Source organism: Panulirus ornatus, chromosome 11 (genome assembly GCF_036320965.1).
Source record: "Panulirus ornatus isolate Po-2019 chromosome 11, ASM3632096v1, whole genome shotgun sequence".
Classification (NCBI taxonomy): domain Eukaryota; kingdom Metazoa; phylum Arthropoda; class Malacostraca; order Decapoda; family Palinuridae; genus Panulirus; species Panulirus ornatus.
Window position 1 is genome coordinate 6,408,323 of NC_092234.1, and position 24,823 is coordinate 6,433,145.

Here is a 24,823-nt window from a genome sequence, read left to right on the forward strand (position 1 = left end):
GATGTGTGGAAATAAAAAGAGCATGGTTGAGAGAGCAGAAGAGGGTGTTTTGAAATGGTTTGGGCACATGGAGAGAATGAGTGAGGAAAGATTGACCAAGAGGATATATGTGTCGGAGGTGGAGGGAACGAGGAGAAGTGGGAGACCAAATTGGAGGTGGAAAGATGGAGTGAAAAAGATTTTGTGTTATCGGGGCCTGAACATGCAGGAGGGTGAAAGGAGGGCAAGGAATAGAGTGAATTGGAGCGATGTGGTATACCGGGGTTGACATGATGTCAGTGGATTGAATTAGGGATGTGAAGCGTCTGGGGTAAACCATGGAAAGCTGTGTAGGTATGTATATTTGCGTGTGTGGACGTATGTATATACATGTGTATGGGGGTGGGTTGGGCCATTTCTTTCGTCTGTTTCCTTGCGCTACCTCGCAAACGTGGGAGACAGCAACAAAGCAGAAAAAAAAAAAATATATATATATAGTGATGTATATGATCTAGTATTTGCTGATAAATATGAAAATATAAAAAACATTAAAGAAGAAGAAACTGGTGGTACTAGACTGCTCCAGCAAGTGGTTACACCAGGGGTGTGAAGTCACCTTTCAGCAAGGCTGCTTATCAAAAGATGGAAAAGGGTGAAGTCTCTTCACAGACCCTTTTGCTCCACAGGAATCCATTATTTTTCACTCTACAGGAATCCCTTATTTCCTCACAAATGAAGCCCTAGTGTTACAATATCAAGAAAAGATTAATAGTAACAAAAATGATAACCAAAATAATAAAGTACTGAAAGAACTTCATGATGTTATGAATAATACTGTGAAATGAAAAAAGAATAACAGAGCCAATGCAAACTCAGTTTCACTTTGCAAATCTCACTCAGGCATTCTACCAACAGCACATCCATCTTATATGGGAAAATAAGAAAAGAAAAGCAAGCAAGCAAGTCTGCCTGCCATTACTGTACAGGGATGGAAATGGCCATCGTCTCAAAGGTATTCTTTCTGTCCATCAAATAAATCAATAAAAGCAACAAATGAAATCCAGAACCCTACTGAGGTTCCTCTACATATGTATTCCAAATTCTTACCAAATTTTGTAACTAGGCTGAGTTAAGTCAGTGAAGGAGTCTCTAATCGATTAGGGTGCAATACAAGCAAATAACTACAACAGTAATTCATTCTAATATAAATTGAAGTGCACAAGAGTAAATAGAGTGAAAGGCCCACCTACATAGGGAAAACTATAATAAGACTGGTAACACAAACAACAGAGTAAAAAACAAAATCAGAGGGGTATTGCTCATTATCAAATCAATTTCTTAAATTTGAATAAAAAACTGTATAGAAATATGAGGTGGCTCTACATAATTTCTCTCCTACCAGTTTTGAAGCATACAAGCATCTGCATATAACTGAGATGTAATATTTTTCCTTCACAACTGCCTCATCCACCACAGAAAGATTATCAGGAAAAAAGTGAAAAATTACTTAAACTGAACATATTTACTCCCTATGTGTCCTGTATATGTTACCTGTACATTGCTTGTTAGCTACTCCTACATGCAATAGCTAACTCTCTCTCTCTCTCTCTCTCTCTCTCTCTCTCTCTATATATATATATATATATATATATATATATATATACATGTGTATGTGGGTGGGTTGAGCCATTCTTTCATCTGTTTCCTTGCGCTAATGCAGGAGATAGCAACAAAGTAAGTAATGAATGGGTAAGAGAGATGTGTGGTAATAAAAAAAGTGTGGCTGTGAGAGCAGAAGAGGGTGTTTTGCAATGGAGAGAATGAGTGAGGAAAGACTGACAAAGAGGATATATGTGTCAGAGGTGGAGGGAACGAGAGGTGGGAGACCAAATTGGAGGTGGAAGGATGGAGTGAAAAAGATTTTGAGCGATCGGGGCCTGAGCACGCAGGAGAGTGAAAGGCGTGTAAGGAATAAGGTGCACTGGAACGTTGTGGTATACTGGGGTCGATGTGCTGTCAATGGAGTGAACCAGGGCATGTGAAGCGTCTGGGGTAAACCATGGAAAGTTTTGTGGGGCCTGGATGTGGAAAGGGAGCTGTGGTTTCGGTGCATTATACATGACATCTAGAGACTGACTGTGAATGAATGTGGCCTTTGTTGTCTTTTCCTAGCGCTACCTCGTGTGCATGTGGGGGGAGGGGGGTTGTCATTTCATGTGTGGCGGGGTGGTGATGGGAATGAATAAATGCAGTAAGTATGAATTATGAACATGTGTATGTCTGTGTATGTACATACAGACGAAAGAAATGGCCCAACCCACCCCCATACACATGTATATACATACGTCCACACACGCAAATATACATACCTACACAGCTTTCCATGGTTTACCCCAGACGCTTCACATGCCCTGATTCAACCCACTGACAGCACATCAACCCCGGTATACCACATCGATCCAATTCACTCTATTCCTTGCCCTCCTTTCACCCTCCTGCATGTTCAGGCCCCGATAACACAAAATCTTTTTCACTCCATCTTTCCACCTCCAATTTGGTCTCCCACTTCTCCTCGTTCCCTCCACCTCCGACACATATATCCTCTTGGTCAATCTTTCCTCACTCATTCTCTCCATGTGCCCAAACCATTTCAAAACACCCTCTTCTGCTCTCTCAACCACGCTCTTTTTATTTCCACACATCTCTCTTACCCTTACGTTACTTAATCAAACCACCTCACACCACACATTGTCCTCAAACACCTCATTTCCAGCACATCCATCCTCCTGCGCACAACTCTATCCATAGCCCACGCCTCGCAACCATACAACATTGTTGGAACCACTATCCCTTCAAACATACCCATTTTTGCTTTCTGAGATAATGTTCTCGACTTCCACACATTCTTCAAGGCTCCCAGGATTTTCGCCCCCTCCCCCACCCTATGATCCACTTCCGCTTCCATGGTTCCATCCGCTCCCAGATATCTAAAACACTTTACTTCCTCCAGTTTCTCTCCATTCAAACTTACCTCCCAGTTGACTTGACCCTCAACCCTACTGTACCTAATAACCTTGCTCTTATTCACATTTACTCTTAACTTTCTTCTTTCACACACTTTACCAAACTCAGTCACCAGCTTCTGCAGTTTCTCACATGAATCAGCCACCAGCGCTGTATCATCAGTGAACAACAACTGACTCACTTCCCAAGCTCTCTCATCCCCAACAGACTTCATACTTGCCCCCTCTTTCCAAAACTCTTGCATTCACCTCCCTAACAACCCCATCCATAAACAAATTAAACAACCATGGAGACATCACACACCCCTGCCGCAAACCTACATTCACTGAGAACCAATCACTTTCCTCTCCTCCTACACGTACACATGCCTTACATCCTCGATAAAAACTTTTCACTGCTTCTAACAACTTGCCTCCCACACCATATATTCTTAATACCTTCCACAGAGCATCTCTATCAACTCTATCATATGCCTTCTCCAGATCCATAAATGCTACATACAAATCCATTTGCTTTTCTAAGTATTTCTCACATACATTCTTCAAAGCAAACACCTGATCCACACATCCTCTACCACTTCTGAAACCACACTGCTCTTCCCCAATCTGATGCTCTGTACATGCCTTCACCCTCTCAATCAATACCCTCCCACATAATTTACCAGGAATACTCAACAAACTTATACCTCTGAAATTTGAGCACTCACTCTTATCCCCTTTGCCTTTGTACAATGGCACTATGCACGCATTCCGCCAATCCTCAGGCACCTCACCATGAGTCATACATACATTAAATAACCTTGCCAACCAGTCAATAATACAGTCACCCCCTTTTTTAATAAATTCCACTGCAATATATATATATATATATATATATATATATATATATATATATATATATATATATATATATATATATATTTTGCGCTACCTCGCAAATGCGGGAGACAGCGACAAAGCAAAATAAAAAAAAATATATATAATATATATATTTTTTTTTTTTTTTTTTTATACCTCGTTGCTGTCTCCCGCGTTTGCGAGGTAGCGCAAGGAAACAGACGAAAGAAATGGCCCAACCCCCCCCCCATACACATGTACATACACATAATATATATATATATATATTATCCCTGGGGATAGGGGAGAAAGAATACTTCCCACGTATTCCCTGCATGTCGTAGAAGGCGTGTCGTAGATGGGGTGTCTAAATGTGTGTGGATGTAACCAAGATGTGAAAAAGGAGAGATAGGTAGTATGTTTGAGGAAAGGAACCTGGATGTTTTGGCTCTGAGTGAAACGAACCTCAAGGGTAAAGGGGAAGAGTGGTTTGGGAATATCATGGGAGTAAAGTCACGGGTTAGTGAGAGGACAAGATCAAGGGAAGGAGTAGCAGTACTCCTGAAACAGGAGTTGTGGGAGTATGTTATAGAATGTAAGAAAGTAAATTCTCAATTAATATGGGTAAAACTGAAAGTGGTTGGAGAGAGATGGGTGATTATTGGTGCATATGCACCTGGGCATGAGAAGAAAGATCATGAGAAGCAAGTGTTTTGGGAGCAGCTGAATGAGTGTGTTAGTGGTTTTGATGCACAAGACAGGGTTATAGTGATGGGTGATTTGAATGCAAAGGTGAGTAATGTGGCAGTTGAGGGAATAATTGGTATACATGGGGTGTTCAGTGTTGTAAATGGAAATGGTGAAGAGCTTGTAGATTCATGTGCTGAAAAAGGACTGGTGATTGGGAATACCTGGTTTAAAAAGCGAGATATACATAAGTATATGTATGTAAGTAGGAGAGATAGCCAGAGAGCGTTATTGGATTACATGTTAATTGACAGGCGTGCGAGAGAGACTTTTGGATGCTAATGTGCTGAGAGGTGGAACAGGAGGGATGTCTGATCATTATGTTGTGGAGGCTAAGGTGAAGATTTGTATGGGTTTTCAGAAAAGAAGAGTGAATGTTGGGGTGAGGAGGGTGGTGAGAGTAAGTGAGCTTGGGAAGGAGACTTGTGTGAGGAAGTACCAGGAGAGACTGAGTACAGAATGGAAAAAGGTGACAACAATGGAAGTAAGGGAAGTGGGGGAGGAATGGGATGTATTTAGGGAATCAGTGATGGAGTGCGCAAAAGATGCTTGTGGCATGAGAAGCGTGGGAGGCGGGTTGATTAGAAAGGGTAGTGAGTGGTCGGATGAAGAAGTAAGATTATTAGTGAAAGAGAAGAGAAAGGCATTTGGACGATTTTTGCAGGGAAAAAATGCAATTGAGTGGGAGACGTATAAAAGAAAGAGACAGGAGGTCAAGAGAAAGGTGCAAGAGTTGAAAAAGAGGGCAAATGAGAGTTGGGGTGAGAGAGTATCATTAAATTTTAGGGAGAATAAAAAAGATGTTCTGGAAGGAGGTAAAGTGCGTAAGACAAGGGAGCAAATGGGAACTTCAGTGAAGGGCGCAAATGGGGAGGTGATAACAAGTAGTGGTGATGTGAGAAGGAGATGGAGTGAGTATTTTGAAGGTTTGTTGAATGTGTTTGATGATAGAGTGGCAGATATAGGGTGTTTTGGTTGAGGTGGTGTGCAAAGTGAGAGGGTTAGAGAAAATGATTTGGTAAACAGAGAAGAGGTAGTAAAAGCTTTGCGGAAGATGAAAGCCGGCAAGGCAGAAGGTTTGGATGGTATTGCAGTGGAATCTATTAAAAAAGGGGGTGACTGTATTGTTGACTGGTTGGTAAGGTTATTTAATGTATGTATGACTCATGGTGAGGTGCCTGAGGATTGGCGGAATGCGTGCATAGTGCCATTGTACAAAGGCAAAGGAGATAAGAGTGAGTGCTCAAATTACAGAGGTGTAAGTTTGTTGAGTATTCCTGGTAAATTATATGGGAGGGTATTGATTGAGAGGGTGAAGGCATGTACAGAGCATCAGATTGGGGAAGAGCAGTGTGGTATCAGAAGTGGTAGAGGATGTGTGGATCAGGTGTTTGCTTTGAAGAATGTATGTGAGAAATACTTAGAAAAACAAATGGATTTGTATGTAGCATTTATGGATCTGGAGAAGGCATATGGTAGAGTTGATAGAGATGCTCTGTGGAAGGTATTAAGAATATATGGTGTGGGAGGCAAGTTGTTAGAATCTATGAAAAGTTTTTATCGAGGATGTAAGGCATGTGTATGTGTAGGAAGAGAGGAAAGTGATTGGTTCTCAGTGAATGTAGGTTTGCGGCAGGGGTGTGTGATGTCTCCATGGTTGTTTAATTTGTTTATGGATGGGGTTGTTAGGGAGGTGAATGCAAGAGTTTTGGAAAGAGGGGCAAGTATGAAGTCTGTTGTGGATGAGAGAGCTTAGGAAGTGAGTCAGTTGTTGTTCGCTGATGATACAGCGCTGGTGGCTGATTCATGTGAGAATCTGCAGAAGCTGGTGACTGAGTTTGGTAAAGTGTGTGAAAGAAGAAAGTTACGAGTAAATGTGAATAAGAGCAAGGTTATTAGGTACAGTAGTGTTGAGGGTCAAGTCAATTGGGAGGTAAGTTTGAATGGAGAAAAACTGAAGGAAGTAAAGTGTTTTAGATATCTGGGAGTGGATCTGGCAGCGGATGGAACCATGGAAGCGGAAGTGAATCATAGGGTGGGGGAGGGGGCAAAAATCCTGGGAGCCTTAAAGAATGTGTGGAAGTCGAGAACATTATCTCGGAAAGCAAAAATGGGTATGTTTGAAGGAATAGTGGTTCCAACAATGTTGTATGGTTGCGAGGCGTGGGCTATGGATAGAGTTGTGTGCAGGAGGGTGGATGTGCTGGAAATGAGATGTTTGAGGACAATGTGTGGTGTGGGGTGGTTTAATCGAGTAAGTAACGTAAGGGCAAGAGAGATGTGTGGAAATAAAAAGAGCGTGGTTGAGAGAGCAGAAGAGGGTGTTTTGAAATGGTTTGGGCACATGGAGAGAATGAGTGAGGAAAGATTGACCAAGAGGATATATGTGTCGGAGGTGGAGGGAACGAGGAGAAGTGGGAGACCAAATTGGAGGTGGAAAGATGGAGTGAAAAAGATTTTGTGTGATCGGGGCCTGAACATGCAGGAGGGTGAAAGGAGGGCAAGGAATAGAGTGAATTGGATCGATGTGGTATACCGGGGTTGACGTGCTGTCAGTGGACTGAATCAGGGCATGTGAAGCGTCTGGGGTAAACCATGGAAAGTTGTGTGGGGCCTGGATGTGGAAAGGGAGCTGTGGTTTCGGGCATTATTGCGTGACAGCTAGAGACTGAGTGTGAACGAATGGGGCCTTTGTTGTCTTTTCCTAGTGCTACCTCGCACACATGGGGGGGGGAGGGGGATGGTATTCCATGTGTGGCGAGGTGGCAACGGGAATGAATAGGGGCAGACAGTGTGAATTGTGTGCATGGGTATATATGTATGTGTCTGTGTGTGTATATGTATGTGTACATTGAGATGTATAGGTATGTATATTTGCGTGTGTGGGCGTGTGTGTGTGTACATTGTGTATGGGGGTGGGTTGGGTCATTTCTTTCGTCTGTTTCCTTGCGCTACCTCGCAAACACGGGAGACAGCGACAAAGCAAAATAAAATAAATCAATAATATATATATATATATATATATGTGTGCGTGTGTGTGTCAGCATAAGACTAACAGGAAAAACATCTGCAGCTGCAAGAAGAGGAGATACGGTACAATCAGACGTGAGCCTGCTTGGAACTCCCACATCTGCCACCCTCCTACCCCAAAAGAACTCACTTCTCTGTGGGCCAGCAATGAGATATGGCAAGCTCATATACTGTTGGGCATGCACCACAGTAGGGGATCCAGGAAAGTTAATAAATACTGTAAGCAGTTTTATCATCACAGAATCACAATACCCCTTTTAGAGGGGTTCCTGCAGCTTCAAGGATGCACTGCATACAGGAGCAGGGAAATTATAGACTCAGCAGGAGTAATGGGATCATAAGTGAGACTACACTTTTCCATCCACTGGCAATGATAAAGCCTCACCAAAGGTGACTTCTCACTTGCAGCATAATCACTTGCAGGGTGGAGTTCAGTTACATCTATACATGCGGCTCCCATGTATTAACAGCTTTTATAATGACTATTGCAATTCCAATGCTTGAGAATCTGGGCAAGCTTGTAAAATGACATTATTTCCAGCCCCTAAAGTAAAGTGTGGCCATCTTATTTTGTCTGCAAGGAAAGTTATAGGTACCCAAGGGGGTGATGTGAAACAACGTACTCCATTGGTCTAATGCTCCTGCCCTTTCCTAAACTACCCTCAACACAAGCCAATTTACATACATGTTTTCATATAATTTTTTGCTCTAAGGTTTTCATACATATTGGGCATACAAAGATTTTCAAAATCCCCAACTCATATATCATTCTTTCAGCTATATGGTTTAGGATTAAAATAAAAGGAATTTCCCTTTATATGACCACACATAGAACACAGGTCACAAGTGATCTCTTGAACATCTGAATAAACCTGATGCTCATCTAACACAGGAAGCTGCATGGTAAAAATCCGTATTTGAAAAGGTTGTGTTGGAGATTTTTTTTTGAGGAAATCTCTTACAAAACCCATCTTTTTACAAACCCAGACATTTCAGACAAATAACCTGCTCTTGATAACAGGATGCAATACACTAAATATCAAAATATCTTGCCTGGTATTACATAAGAAAAATTTCTAGGGATTTTTGTTGCATTATTAAAGGTTAATGTAAGTGATTCCCACAAAACTATCATATGCAATACTAATGACTGCACAATTCTTCTTGGCAATAGGAGATTCCACACCAAACATCACTTTATTTATTATTTAGCAAAGGAATTTTGAAATTCTTATATAAAATTCTTCTGTATGTAATAAATAGGGTCACATCTAAGGGTCAGTGACTATCTGAAAAACTTTCAAAGCTCCTGCTCTATGGAATTTCCATATCAAGTTTCAAGTTATAGGTCTCAAGTGTTCTATAATGTGACAGTGACAGTCATAAAAAAATCCCACTATTTTTTCAAGCGTTTTGAAATTCAAAAACCATGTATCTGCGACAAAGTACACAAATCCAATCAAGTTACTATAGCTATGCAACCACATATCATACATTCCTACACTCTACCGAGCTCACTTATAACTATCAGAAAAACTCATGAAAACAAGACCCATCCAATCTTGCATGATCAGGATAAAAACTAACTTTTTATCTGTTGAGACTGCAACAGGATTCACATATAATCTAATTCCATTTCATAATACAACACTTAAACTTTTTATGTGACACCACATGTGAATCTTACCATCATGATGAGATGCAGGAAAATAAGTAATGCTCTTTGCATTTCTCTTAAGAAATTCACAGCAGACATTAAAAATTACATTATACACAATTCTAGACATAAGCAGATCAGGAGTCAGCATTACACTGGCATTATTATCCAATCACAAAATATTGATGGAACAACAGTTCATCTTCTATGCAAGACATAGCCAAAGCATTTCTTATTTCATATACCTTTTTTAAGCTCTGTATACTGCATCACTGGAAGCAAAGTCCAATGAAGACACACAGAAATGAGCACAGGCCATAACACAGGCTATATCATGTCATATCAGCTCCTTAAGAGAAACTGCTTTCTTTGATATTCCAAACTCACCAAAGAGAAAATTACACCTACACAATCGGAAAAGGAATCTTTACACATAGATATAAAAATAAGTGAACTGAGAATCAAAAATAATACACAATGAAACTAGTTCAAATATCATTAATAATAAAAACACTCCAAGCTCAAGAAAACTGTCATGCATCATGCAAGTATTTACCCAGTATACATTGCCTACATATATACTTACCAGCTTCTCATCTCCATTTTTTGCAGACTGTAGGAACATAAAGCACAGCATGGCTTGATAAGTTTAACAGAATAGATTGATCTTACTGAGGAAAAGCTTAATAGCTAATGCAAAATGCTGATAACACAAGACAAAGTATATTCATTATATCTACATTCAAAGTTCACTCTGGATTCTCAGTGTAAATATTCATACTGCACTGAAAAAGGACTATAGAAAACAATACATAAATACATTCATACACACAAACACACATCTATATGCTCCACTGCATGAAGTTCCACCATGAATGAAATGTCATCTATGGCAAGGTTGCATTATGATCAAAAGAAAAGGAGTAGTCTACTACATGAACTTTTCACTCCAAAGGAGTTCATAATTTCCCTGTTATTGGAGTAAAATAGCCTTGAAGCAGCAGGAACCCCATAAAAGGGTTCTTCGGACTATGTATGAACTGACGGCTAGTGTGAATAAATGTGGCCTTTTTTTGTCTGTTTTCCTGGCGCTACCTCAATGAAGCAGCGGGTAGCGATACTGTTTTCTGTCAGGCGGGGTAGTGTCACGAATGGATGAAGGCAAGCAAGTATGAATATATATATATATATATGTATATATGTATATATATATATATATATATATATATATATATATATATATATATATATATATATATATATATATTTTTTTTTTGCTTTGTCGCTGTCTCCTGCGTTTGCGAGGTAGCGCAAGGAAACAGACGAAAGAAATGGCCCAACCCACCCCCATACACATGTATATACATACGTCCACACACGCAAATATACATACTTACACAGCTTTCCATGGTTTACCCCAGACGCTTCACATGCCCTGATTCAACCCACTGACAGCACGTCAACCCCGGTATACCACATCGATCCAATTCACTCTATTCCTTGCCCTCCTTTCACCCTCCTGCATGTTCAGGCCCCGATCACACAAAATCTTTTTCACTCCATCCACCTCCAATTTGGTCTCCAACTTCTCCTCGTTCCCTCCACCTCCGACACATATATCCTCTTGGTCAATCTTTCCTCACTCATTCTCTCCATGTGCCCAAACCATTTCAAAACACCCTCTTCTGCTCTCTCAACCACGCTCTTTTTATTTCCATACATCTCTCTTACCCTTACGTTACTTACTCGATCAAACCACCTCACACCACATATTGTCCTCAAACATCTCATTTCCAGCACATCCATCCTCCTACGCACAACTCTATCCACAGCCCACGCCTCGCAACCATACAACATTGTCGGAACCACTATTCCTTCAAACATACCCATTTTTGCTTTCCGAGATAATGTTCTTGACTTCCACACATTCTTCAAGGCTCCCAGAATTTTCGCCCCCTCCCCCACCCTATGATCCACTTCCGCTTCCATGGTTCCATCCGCTGCCAGATCCACTCCCAGATATCTAAAACACTTTACTTCCTCCAGTTTTTCTCCATTCAAACTTACCTCCCAATTGACTTGACCCTCAACCCTACTGTACCTAATAACCTTGCTCTTATTCGCATTTACTCTTAACTTTCTTCTTTCACACACTTTACCAAACTCAGTCACCAGCTTCTGCAGTTTCTCACATGAATCAGCCACCAGCGCTGTATCATCAGCGAACAACAACTGACTCACTTCCCAAGCTCTCTCATCCCCAACAGACTTCATACTTGCCCCTCTTTCCAAAACTCTTGCATTCACCTCCCTAACAACCCCATCCATAAACAAATTAAACAACCATGGAGACATCACACACCCCTGCCGCAAACCTACATTCACTGAGAACCAATCACTTTCCTCTCTTCCTACACGTACACATGCCTTACATATATATATATATATATATATATATATATATATCAACCCTGGGGATAGGGGAGAAAGAATACTTCCCACGTATTCCCTGCGTGTCGTAGAAGGCGACTAAAAGGGGAGGGAGCGGGGGGCTGGAAATCCTCCCCTCTTTTTTTTTCTTTTTTTTAATTTTCCAAAAGAAGGAACAGAGAAGGGGGCCAGGTGAGGATATTCCCTCAGAGGCCCAGTCCTCTGTTCTTAATGCTACCTTGCTAATGCAGGAAATGGCGAATAGTTTGAAAGAAAGAAAAGAAAATATATATATATATATATATATATATATATATATATATATATATATATATATATATATATATATATATATCTTTCTTATATATTTGGCATTTCCCACCTTAGTGACATGGCATCAAGAACAAGCAACTGACCCTAAGGGTCAAAATCCTCACTTGGTTCCTTCCTCTTTTCTTTCTTTTGGAAAGTAATAATATAATCTTGTTTTTAACCATCTAACCTCATAACCCCTGTTCCTGTAGTTTCAAGGCTATCCTAAAATCAAAAGCAGGGAAAAGTCAGATCTTTTGAGTAAAAAGTTCCTTGATGAGAACATACTCCTTTTAATCCACTGAAGATGATATAACCTCACCAAAGGTGTCTCTTCACTTGTGGTATAACCAAATGCAGGTTTAGTTTGGCAATATACATATATGAGTGTGTGTGTGTGTGTGTGTGTGTGTGTGTCATTAATTCTGGCAAAGAATTTGAAATGTATTGACAAATTTTCAGTTAACTTGAAGTCTTAATCAAACTCATAATGAAGTTATCTTTTGTAGTCCAGTAATCAGTACAACATAAATAATCACTAGAGTGGTTGTTGCATAACTAACATTTGAACCCATGTTAGTGTACCAAGAAGGCTGTTCATTACTTTCCAATTGGTAAATGCACCTTCATGAACTCCAACACACAGCTCAAAATTTGTGTTCACACCCCCAAAGTCTGTAGGTTGTCTGGGTGTGGGCTGAACCTGAGACACACAAGTCAACCATAAGCCCTCAACCTCCTTCAGTTGGACGTGCTTTACTTGTGACTGGTTGATGAGCAGCTACCAGCAGCCATAACCAAGCCACTGCCAGGGGCAATGAGCCACTAGCACCTCCTGTGTCTCCCAGCTTCACCACAATATGTCTGCCACAGTGGTGAAACTCCAGAGCAGAGAGGAGCTGTGACTCACAAGATTATGATGAAATATTACCTTTATGATATGTAAACTGCACTCCCAACGGTGATATACCAAACAAATCGGTACATCACCAGAGAACTGCAGATCTATTACAATTAATTACTTTAAGTCAAAAAACAGTGGCTGAAGTGAGGAGACTACTGGGATACAGGTGCCCTGAGATGGCGGCGGCTGGTCCCGGCCTTCATGGTCTCTACTCTGATGCTCACAACTGCAGCCTCACCACTCCTCCTCCACATACGTCACTCAGAAGCCCCAATACCCTACTTTCATTCTTCCAAACATCTGACCCTCGCTGCTTTTTCGTTCGCATATTATATGTTTTCTGTTATTGGATCTCTGTTGTGCTGAGACATCTGGAGACAGGATGCAGTTGTGAACAGCAAAGGAGAGGCCGAGGTAACCGTAAACTCCTTACAAAACTTACCCTCAGTTTGGGGTTCTTAAGTCTTTGGAAATAGCGCTCCAACTGAAACAAGGAAAAAGAATGGAGACCAATCATTATATACCAATTCAAAATATTAAAATAAAAAAATTTAATTTTGAATTTTGAGAGGGCTGAAAGCTGAGTGGCCTCCAGGTCTTGGCATCAGGAATTGGGGCTGGATCATCAGAAGCCCAGGACATAAACTGCCTTCCAAGTTTCTGTCCTTCAATAAACTGAAACTTCCTACATTGAAAAATCAAACAAAAGATTAATTTGATATATGAAACATAAAGATTATCAACATCATAATAACTACAGTAAATTTCTCTCCCCCATAAGTTGTTATTACAATCTATGGTGGAGCAAAACATATGTCATAAAAATACATATGCAAAAAAGTTAACAATGATCCAAGCCCTTCTCCTGTCTTAACCAAAACATGAAGTATAAACCAAGCTTCCCCCAGAGTGGCCGAAACTGTCTCTCACATTCGTTCTTACACACAGGTGTTTGAGAAATGCTCCGAGGCTAGAAAGTTCAGTCTAAAAGTATGTACAATTTTGCATCAGTAAATGAAAATTATCTAGTTTTACAAAAAATCTAATCATGGTATATATTACACAAACTCTGATGATTTTAAAGGAATACTGCACTTTTATAATTTACATAACATAAAATTACCCATGACAATACCCAAAGAAATACAAAACATTTATGAGTTTCTCTTTAAATATCAAATATTCAAAACTGAACTGGTCATTATAAAGATTAATGTTTAGTTAACAAAATCAGCAACAAAGTCTTTGTCTTAAGTATTACCATATGAATCTAAGAGACAAATATAAGAATCTGACATTTTCGTAAAACATTAAAATCTGTGAGTGATTTGAGGGCTTCTGAGTCACCTCGGAACATTGACTGTATTGGGAAGGGAGCTGTTAATCTTCTTAGGATGGCTCGGGGTGGGAAGGTAACAACAGTGGCAGGATGAAGGTTGCAACAAGGCTCAGTGTTTTACCTAAGGCTAAAATGTGATGCTGTAGGATATCATTATATCTGAGTAAATTCTTCCAGCTAAGTGGGTAATGAATAATCAAATCAAAATGTAAGTGATAAGTAATCATGTAAAAACAAAGTACAAAAACAAATGAAGGCACAAAACATTTTGATAGGGTAAATGAAGGAATTCCACTAGGTGAATCATTGATGGACAATAATAAATAGCATGATGCATAAGAAGCAATGCTACATGAAGGAATATAAAGATAATACAAAAGACATGGGATGAAAAATGCAGATGAGTTGAATGCATAATATACAAGGATAAAGACAAATGAAGCAGGATGTAAAATAATGTTAATAAATTCATGACAAGTCCTGGAGTGTCAGTCTGAAGAAGCATGTCACGTGAGTTGGAAGACATGGATAAAAATTCAGGGAAAAAGATGACTGAAAAAGAATTACTAGAAAAGAATGAGACTAATGTGCAGTCAAGGCAGTGCCCCAATAAAGCACTGGCTGCAAAGTCACAAGCACATGGATATCCTAAGTATTGCATTAATTTGAATAAAGCTTCAAAAACAGAGACAAAAGCTCAAGCACTACATAAATAAAATCAACTACAGCAATATATTGTTAACTGGTGAAATACACTATTTTCATAAAAGACCTATAAACTAACAGTACTGTTAAATAAAAAGAAAAGAACTAACAATGTTTTCCTGATAATCCCTCCATTCTTGAAGCATAAGTATCTACAAGATGTCTGATAATCCCTCTACTATTGAAGCATTACTATCAACAAGGTGTATCATAAAGCATTTCTTCCATTTGCACAACCTTAAATCTTATTTCTGGTTTCTATTTCAAAATTCAAAGAATAATAATGTGGTAAAAACCCAATTAAAGATAAGCCAAAGCAATTCACCTGGCTATTCATTCTCCACTCACAGTGGAGATAAACTGGGTAATTCACTTACATTTTGGTTTATGTATAAGAAATTTATTTATATTTATTTTACTATACTTAGTCGCTGTCTCCGGCGTCAGCAAAGTAGCACAAGGAAACAGATGAAAAAAGGGCCCAACTCACCCACATACGCATGTATATACATAAACGCCCACACACGTACATATACATTTCAACATATACATACATATACATATTTATATATTTTTATTTATTTTGCTTTGTCGCTGTCTCCCGCATAGCGAGGTAGCGTAAGGAAACAGATGAAAGAATGGCCCAACCCGCCCACATACACATGTATATACATACACGTCCACACACACAAATATACATACCTATACATCTCAATGTACACATATATATACACACACGGACATATACATAATTCATACTGTCTGCCTTTATTTGTTCCCATCGCCACCCCACCACACATGGAATAACAACCCCCTCCCCCCTCATGTGTGTGAGGTAGCGCTAGGAAAGACACCAAAGGCCCCATTCGTTCACACTCAGTCTCTAGCTGTCATGTAATAATGCACCGAAACCACAGCTCCCTTTCCACATCCAGGCCCCACACACTTTCCATGGTTTACCCGAGACGCTTCACATGCCCTGGTTCAATCCACTGACAGCACGTCAACCCCGGTATACCACATCATTCCAATTCACTCTATTCCTTGCACGCCTTTCACCCTCCTGCATGTTCAGGCTCCGATCACTCAAAATCTTTTTCACTCCATCTTTCCACCTCCAATTTGGTCTTCCACTTCTCCTTGTTCCCTCCACCTCTGACACATATATCCTCTTGGTCAATCTTTCCCCACTCATTCTCTCCATGTGACCAAACCATTTCAAAACACCCTCTTCTGCTCTCTCAACCACACTCTTTTTATTTCCACACATCTCTCTCACCCTTACATTACTTACTCGATCAAACCACCTCACACCACATATTGTCCTCAAACATCTCATTTCCAGCACATCCACCCTCCTGCGCACAACTCTATCCATAGCCCACGCCTCACAACCATACAACAATGTTGGAACCACTATTCCTTCAAACATACCCATTTTTGCTTTCCGAGATAATGTTCTCGACTTTCACACATTCTTCAAGGCTCCCAGAATTTTCGCCCCCTACCCCACCCTATGATTCACTTCCGCTTCCATGGTTCCATCTGCTGCCAGATCCACTCCTAGATATCTAAAACACTTTACCTCCACCAGTTTTTCTCCATTCAAACTTACCTCCCAATTGACTTGACCCTCAACCCTACTGTACCTAATAACCTTGCTCTCATTCACATTTACTCTTAACTTTCTTCTTTCACACACTTTACCAAACTCAGTCACCAGCTTCTGAAGTTTCTTACATGAATCAGCCACCAGCGCTGTATCATCAGTGAACAACAACTGACTCACTTCCCAAGCTCTCTCATCCACAACAGACTGCATACTTGCCCCTCTTTCCAAAACTCTTGCATTCACCTCCCTAACAACCCCATCCATAAACAAATTAAACAACCATGGAGACATCACACACCCCTGCCGCAAACCTACACTCACTGAGAACCAATCACTTTCCTCTCTTCCTACACGTACACATGCCTTACATCCTCAATAAAAACTTTTCATAGATTCTAACAACTTGCCTCCCACACCATATATTCTTTAAACCTTCCACAGAGCATCTCTATCAACTCTATCATATGCCTTCTCCAGATCCATAAATGCTACATACAAATCCATTTGTTTTTCTAAGTATTTCTCATATACATTCTTCAAAGCAAACACCTGATCCACACATCCTCTACCACTTCTGAAACCACACTGCTCTTCCCCAATCTGATGCTCTGTACACGCCTTCACCCTCTCAATCAATACCCTCCCATATAATTTACCAGGAATACTCAACAAACTTATACCTCTGTAATTTGAGCACTCACTCTTATCCCCTATGCCTTTGTACAATGGCACTATGCAAGCATTCCGGCAATCCTCAGGCACCTCACCATGAATCATACATACATTAAATAACCTTACCAACCAGTCAACAATACAGTCACCCCCTTTTTTAATAAATTCCACTGCAATACCATCCAAACCTGCTGCTTTGCCGGCTTTCATCTTCCATAAAGCTTTTACTACCTCTTCTCTATTTACCAAATCATTTTCCCTAACCCTCTCACTTTGCACACCACCTCGACCAAAACACCCTATATCTGCCACTCTATCATCAAAAACATTCAACAAACCTTCAAAATATTAACTCCATCTCCTACTCACATCACCACTACTTGTTATCACCTCCCCATTAGCCCCCTTCACTGAAGTTCCCAATTGCTCCCTTGTCTTACGCACTTTATTTACCTCCTTCCAAAACATCTTTTTATTCTCTCTGAAATTTAATGAAACTCTCTCACCCCAACTTTCATTTGCCCTCTTTTTCATCTCTTGCACCTTTCTCTTGACCTCCTGCCTCTTTCTTTTATACCTCTCCCACTCATTAGCACCCTCTCCCTGCAAAAATCATTCAAATGCCTCTCTCTTCTCTTTCACTAATAATCTTACTTCTTCATCCCACCACTCACTACCTTTTCTAATCAACCCACCTCCCACGCTTCTCATGCCACAAGCATCTTTTGCGCAAGCTATCACTGCTTCACTTAATACATCCCATTCCTCCCCCACTCCCCTTACCTCCTATGTTCTCACCTTTTTCCATTCTGTACTCAGCACATTAACATCCAAAAGTCTCTCTTTCGTGCGTCTATCAATTAACACGTAATCCAATAACGCTCTCTGGCCATCTCTCCTACTTACATACGTATACTTATGTATATCTCGCTTTTTAAACCAGGTATTCCCAATCTCCAGTACTTTTTCAGCACATAAATCTACAAGCTCTTCACCATTTCCATTTACAACACTGTACACTCCATGTATACCAATTATTCCCTCAACTGCCACATTACTCACCTTTGCATTCAAATCACCCATCACTATAACCTGGTCTTGTGCATCAAAACCACTAACACACTCATTCAGCTGCTCCCAAAACACTTGCCTCTCATCATCTTTCTTCTCATGCCCAGGTGCATATGCACCAATAATCACCCATCTCTCTCCATCAGCTTTCAGTTTTACCCATATCAATCTAAAATTTACTTTCTTACACTCTATCACATACTCCCATAAACATGATTCAGGAGTAGTGCTACTCCTTCCCTTGCTCTTGTCCTCTCACTAACCCGTGACTTTACTCCCAAGACATTCCCAAACCACTCTTCCCCTTTACCCTTTAGCTTCGTTTCACTCAGAGCCAAAACATCCAGGTTCCTTTCCTCAAACATACTACCTATCTCTCCTTTTTTCTCATCTTGATTACATCCACACACACTTAGACAGCCCAATCTGAGCCTTCGAGGAGGATGAGCACTCCTCGCGTGACTCCTTCTTCTGTTTCCCCTTTTAGAAAGTTAAAATACAAAGAGGGGAGGGTTTCTGGCCCCCCGCTCCCATCCCCTTTAGTCGTCTTCTACGACACGTGAGGAATGCGTGGGAAGTATTCTTTCTCCCCTATCCCCAGGGATATACATATACACATATAAACATCCATACATGCTGCCTTCATTCATTCCCGTCACCACCCTGCCACACATGAAATAGCATCCCCCCCTCTCCCCCCGCAAGAGAGCACTAGGAAAAGACATAAAAGGGCACATTCGTTCACACTCAGTCTCTAGCTGTCATGTGTAATGCACTGAAACCACAGCTCCCTTTCCACATGCAGGCCCCACAAAACTTTCCATGGTTTACCCCAGACGCTTCACATGCCCTGATTCAATCCACTGACAGCACGTCAACCCCGGTATACCACATCGATCCAATTCACTCTATTCCTTGCCCTCCTTTCACCCTCCTGCATGTTCAGGCCCCGATCACTCAAAATTTTTTTCACTCCATCTTTCCACCTCCAATTTGGTCTCCCACTTCTCCTTGTTCCCTCCACCTCCGACACATATATCCTCTTGGTCAATCTTTCCTCACTCATTCTCTCCATGTGCCCAAACCATTTCAAAACACCCTCTTCTGCTCTCTCAAAGACGCTCTTTTTATTTCCACACATCTCTCTTACCCTTACATTACTTACTCGATCAAACCACCTCACACCACATATTGTCCTCAAACATCTCATTTCCAGCACATCCACCCTCCTGCGCACAACTCTATCCATAGCCCACGCCTCGCAACCATACAACATTGTTGGAACCACTATTCCTTCAAACATACCCATTTTTGCTTTCCGAGATAATGTTCTCGACTTCCACACATTCTTCAAGGCTCCCAGGATTTTCGCCCCCTCCCCTACCCTATGATTCACTTCCGCTTCCATGGTTCCATCCGCTGCCAGATCCACTCCCAGATATCTAAAACACTTTACTTCCTCCAGTTTTTCTCCATTCAAACTTACCTCCCAATTGACTTGACCCTCAACCCTACGGTACCTAATAACCTTGCTCTTATTCACATTTACTCTTAACTTTCTTCTTTCACACACTTTACCAAACTCAGTCACCAGCTTCTGCAGTTTCTCACATGAATCAGCCACCAGCGCTGTATCATCAGCGAACAACAACTGACTCACTTCCCAAGCTCTCTCATCCAAAACAGACTTCATACTTGCCCCTCTTTCCAGAACTCTTGCATTCACCTCCCTAACAACCCCATCCATAAACAAATTAAACAACCATGGAGACATCACACACCCCTGCCGCAAACCTACATTCACTGAGAACCAATCACTTTCCTCTCTTCCTACACGTACACATGCCTTACATCCTCGATAAAAACTTTTCACTGCTTCTAACAACTTGCCTCCCACACCATATATTCTTAATACCTTCCACACAGCATCTCTATCAACTCTATCATATGCCTTCTCCAGATACATAAATGTATATATTTTTCATATGTATATATATATATATATATATGTATGTGTGTATGTGTGTATATGTGCGTATGTATGTGTGTATGTGTATGTATGTGTATGTATGTATATATGTTTGTATATATGTATATATATGTGTATTATCCCTGGGGATAGGGGTGAGAGAATACTTCCCACGCATTCCTCACGTGTCGTAGAAGGCGACTAGAGGGGACGGGAGCGGGGGGCCAGAAATCCTCCCCTCCTTGTATTTTTAACTTTCTAAAATGGGAAACAGAAGAAGGAGTCACGCGGGGAGTGCTCATCCTCCTCAAAGGCTCAGACTGGGGTGTCTAAATGTGTGTGGATGTAACCAAGATGTGAAAAAAGGAGAGATAGGTAGTATGTTTGAGGAAAGGAACCTGGATGTTTTGGCTCTGAGTGAAACGAACCTCAAGGGTAAAGGGGAAGAGTGGTTTGGAAATGTCTTGGGAGTAAAGTCACGGGTTAGTGAAAGGACAAGAGCAAGGGAAGGAGTAGCAGTACTCCTGAAACAGGAGTTGTGGGAGTATGTGATAGAATGTAAGAAAGTAAATTCTCGATTAATATGGGTAAAACTGAAAGCTGATGGAGAGAGATGGGTGATTATTGGTGCATATGCACCTGGGCATGAGAAGAAAGACCATGAGAGGCAAGTGTTTTGGGAGCAGCTGAATGAGTGTGTTAGTGGTTTTGATGCACAAGACCGGGTTATAGTGATGGGTGATTTGAATGCAAAGGTGAGTAATGTGGCAGTTGAGGGAATAATTGGTATACATGGGGTGTTCAGTGTTGTAAATGGAAATGGTGTAGAGCTTGTAGATTTATGTGCTGAAAAAGGACTGGTGATTGGGAATACCTGGTTTAAAAAGCAAGATATACATAAGTATACGTATGTAAGCAGGAGAGATAGCCAGAGAGTGTTATTGGATTACGTGTTAATTGACAGGCACGCGAGAGAGACTTTTGGATGTTAATGTGCTGAGAGGTGCAACTGGAGGGATGTCTGATCATTATCTTGTGGAGGTTAAGGTGAAGATTTGTATGGGTTTTCAGAAAAGAAGAGCGAATGTTGGGGTGAAGAGGGTGGTGAGAGTAAGTGAGCTTGGGAAGGAGACTTGTGTGAGGAAGTACCAGGAGAGACTGAGTACAGAATGGAAAAAGGTGAGAACAATGGAAGTAAGGGGAGTGGGGGAGGAATGGGATGTATTTAGGGAATCAGTGATGGATTGCGCAAAAGATGCTTGTGGCATGAGAAGAGTGGGCGGTGGGTTGATTAGAAAGGCTAGTGAGTGGTGGAATGAAGAAGTAAGATTATTAGTGAAAGAGAAGAGAGAGGCATTTGGTCGATTTTTGCAGGGAAAAAATGCAATTGAGTGGGAGATGTATAAGAAAAAGAGACAGGAGGTCAAGAGAAAGGTGCAAGAGGTGAAAAAGAGGGCAAATGAGAGTTGGGGTGAGAGAGTATCATTAAATTTTAGGGAGAATAAAAAGATGTTCTGGAAGGAGGTAAATAAAGTGCGTAAGACAAGGGAGCAAATGGGAACTTCAGTGAAGGGCGCAAATGGGGAGGTGATAAAAAGTAGTGGTGATGTGAGAAGGAGATGGAGTGAATATTTTGAAGGTATGTTGAATGTGTTTGATGATAGAGTGGCAGATATAGGGTGTTTTGGTCGAGGTGGTGTGCAAAGTGAGAGGGTTAGAGAAAATGATTTGGTAAATAGAGAAGAGGTAGTAAAAGCTTTGTGGAAGATGAAAGCCGGCAAGGCAGCAGGTTTGGATGGTATTGCAGTGGAATTTATTAAAAAAGGGAATGACTGTATTGTTGACTGGTTGGTAAGGTTATCTAATGTATGTATGACTCATGGTGAGGTGCCTGAGGATTGGTGGAATGCGTGCATAGTGCCATTGTACAAAGGCAAAGGAGATAAGAGTGAGTGCTCAAATTACAGAGGTATAAGTTTGTTGAGTATTCCTGGTAAATTATATGGGACGGTATTGATTGAGAGGGTGAAGGCATGTACAAGCATCAGATTGGGGAAGAGCAGTGTGGTTTCAGAAGTGGTAGAGGATGTGTGGATCAGGTGTTTGCTTTGAAGAATGAATGTGAGAAATACTTAGAAAAGCAAAAGGATTTGTATGTAACATTTATGGATCTGGAGAAGGCATATGATAGAGTTGATATATATATATATATATATATATATTTTTTTTTTTTCATACTATTCGCCATTTCCCGCGGTAGCGAGGTAGCTTTAGGAACAGAGGACTGAGCCTTTGAGGGAAATCCCCACTTGGCCCCCATCTCTGTTCCTTCCTTTGGAAAATCAAAAATGAGAGGGGAGGATTTCCAGCCCCCCGCTCCCTTCCCTTTTAGTCGCCTTTTACGACACGCAAAGAATACATGGGAAGTATTCTTTCTCCCCTATCCCCAGGGATAATATATATATATATATCCCTGGGGATAGGGGAGAAAGAATACTTCCCACGTATTCCCTGCGTGTCGTAGAAGGCGACTAAAAGGGAAGGGAGCGGGAGGCTGGAAATCCTCCTCTCTCGTTTTTTTTTTTTTTTTTTTTTTTTTTTTCTAAAGAAGGAACAGAGAAGAGGTCCAGGTGAGGATATTCCCTCAAAGGCCCAGTCCTCTGTTCTTAACGCTACCTCGCTATCGCGGGAAATAGCGAATAGTATGAAAAAAAAAAAAAAAAAATATATATATATATATATACATAATTTTTTTTTTTTTGCTTTGTCGCTGTCTCCCGCGTTTGCGAGGTAGCGCAAGGAAACAGACGAAAGAAATGGCCCAACCCACCCCCATACACATGTATATACATACGTCCACACACGCAAATATACATACCTACACAGCTTTCCATGGTTTACCCCAGACGCTTCACATGCCCTGATTCAATCCACTGACAGCACGTCAACCCCGGTATACCACATCGATCCAATTCACTCTATTCCTTGCCCTCCTTTCACCCTCCTGCTCCAGGCTCCAATCACACAAAATCTTTTTCACTCCATCTTTCCACCTCCAATTTGGTCTCATTCTTCTCCTCGTTCCCTCCACCTCCGACATATATATCCTCTTAGTCAATCTTTCCTCACTCATTCTCTCCATGTACCCAAACCATTTCAAAACACCCTCTTCTGCTCTCTCAACCATGCTCTTTTTATTTCCACACATCTCTCTTAACCTTTCATTACTTACTCGACCAAACCACCTAACACCACATATTGTCCTCAAACATCTCAGTTCTAGCACATCCACCCTCCTCTGCACAACTCTATCTATATCCCATGCTTCGCAACCATATAACATTGTTGGAACTACTATTCCTTCAAACATACCCATTTTTGCTCTCCGAGATAATGTTCTCACTTTCAACACATTCTTCAATGCTCCCAGAACCTTTGCCCCCTCCCTCACCCTGTGACTCACATATTCGCCATTTCCTGCATTAGAGGTAGCATTGAGAACAGAGGACTGAGCCTCACTTGTCTCCCTTCTCTGTTCCTTCTTTTGGGAAAGTATAAACTGGAGAGGATTTCCAGCCCACCGCGGAATACGTGGGAAATATTCTTTCTCCCTTATTCCCAGGGCATGGATGTGGATAGGGAGTGGGAAATGTTCTTTCTCCCTTATCCCCAGGGCATGGATGTGGATAGGGAGCTGTGGTTTCAGTGCATTACACAAGACAGCAAGGGACTGAATGTGAACAAATGTGGCCTTTTTCATCTGTTTTTCTGGCGCTACCTCACTGAAGCAGAGGGTAGCAATGCTGTTTCCTGTGGGGTGAGGCAGCGACAGGAATGGATGAAGGCAAGTAAGTATGAATATGTACATGTATATGTATGTATATGTCTGCATATGTGTATGTATATGTTGATATGTATATGCAAGTATATGTGCATATGTGGGCATTTATGTATACAGACATATATATGAGCGGATGGGCCATTCTTTGTCTGTTTCCTGGCGCTACCTCACTGACGTAGGAAACAGCGATTATGTATATGAAAAAAATTATAAAATACATATATTTTCATGTTAGCTATGACAGCACAGGCAGCTGGGGCCCCAATCAAGGGTATCCCATTAATGCTACATATATATACCCTAGCCTTAGCCAGGTATCCATTATATTGACCAACCCCTAAGGGTGGATGAAGAGCTGGGTTGACTGTGGACCAACTGTTGTGACCAGAATTCAAACCTATGCACTCGACCCTGGGTGACCCGTGAATGCGTCACAGTCCAAAATGATAGAATGGACTCCTAAAGGCAAGAAGCATATAAGTAAACCCCTCCCATCCAAGCCCCCCTTAATAATCAACCACCAACCCAAGTAAATATAAAATGCCTATCCCTGCCTTACACTTCAGAAAACCCCACCCCCAACAAAAATAAAACTGAAAAAGACACAATTTGATATAAACCAACAAGCAATATATAAATGGCCTCCCAACTATTACTCTTTCTCCCACAAACAGCAATGTGATCCAGAAAAAACC

At 41.0% G+C, this 24,823-nt stretch overlaps 1 protein-coding gene across 5 annotated transcripts in view; it reads right to left on the minus strand.

The window, feature by feature from the left end:
- gpp (DOT1 like histone lysine methyltransferase grappa) overlaps positions 1 to 24,823 on the minus strand; it is a 277,074-nt gene that overhangs the window by 72,181 nt on the left and 180,070 nt on the right. For 4 of the 5 annotated variants that reach the window (XM_071666499.1, XM_071666495.1, XM_071666498.1 and 1 more), the window contains one exon: positions 13,362 to 13,403. The exons of the other annotated variant lie outside the window; for it this stretch is intronic. In XM_071666499.1, the coding sequence (XP_071522600.1) occupies positions 13,362 to 13,403 (42 nt within the window). The remainder of the gene's footprint in view (positions 1 to 13,361; positions 13,404 to 24,823) is intronic. 5 annotated transcript variants of the gene reach the window in all.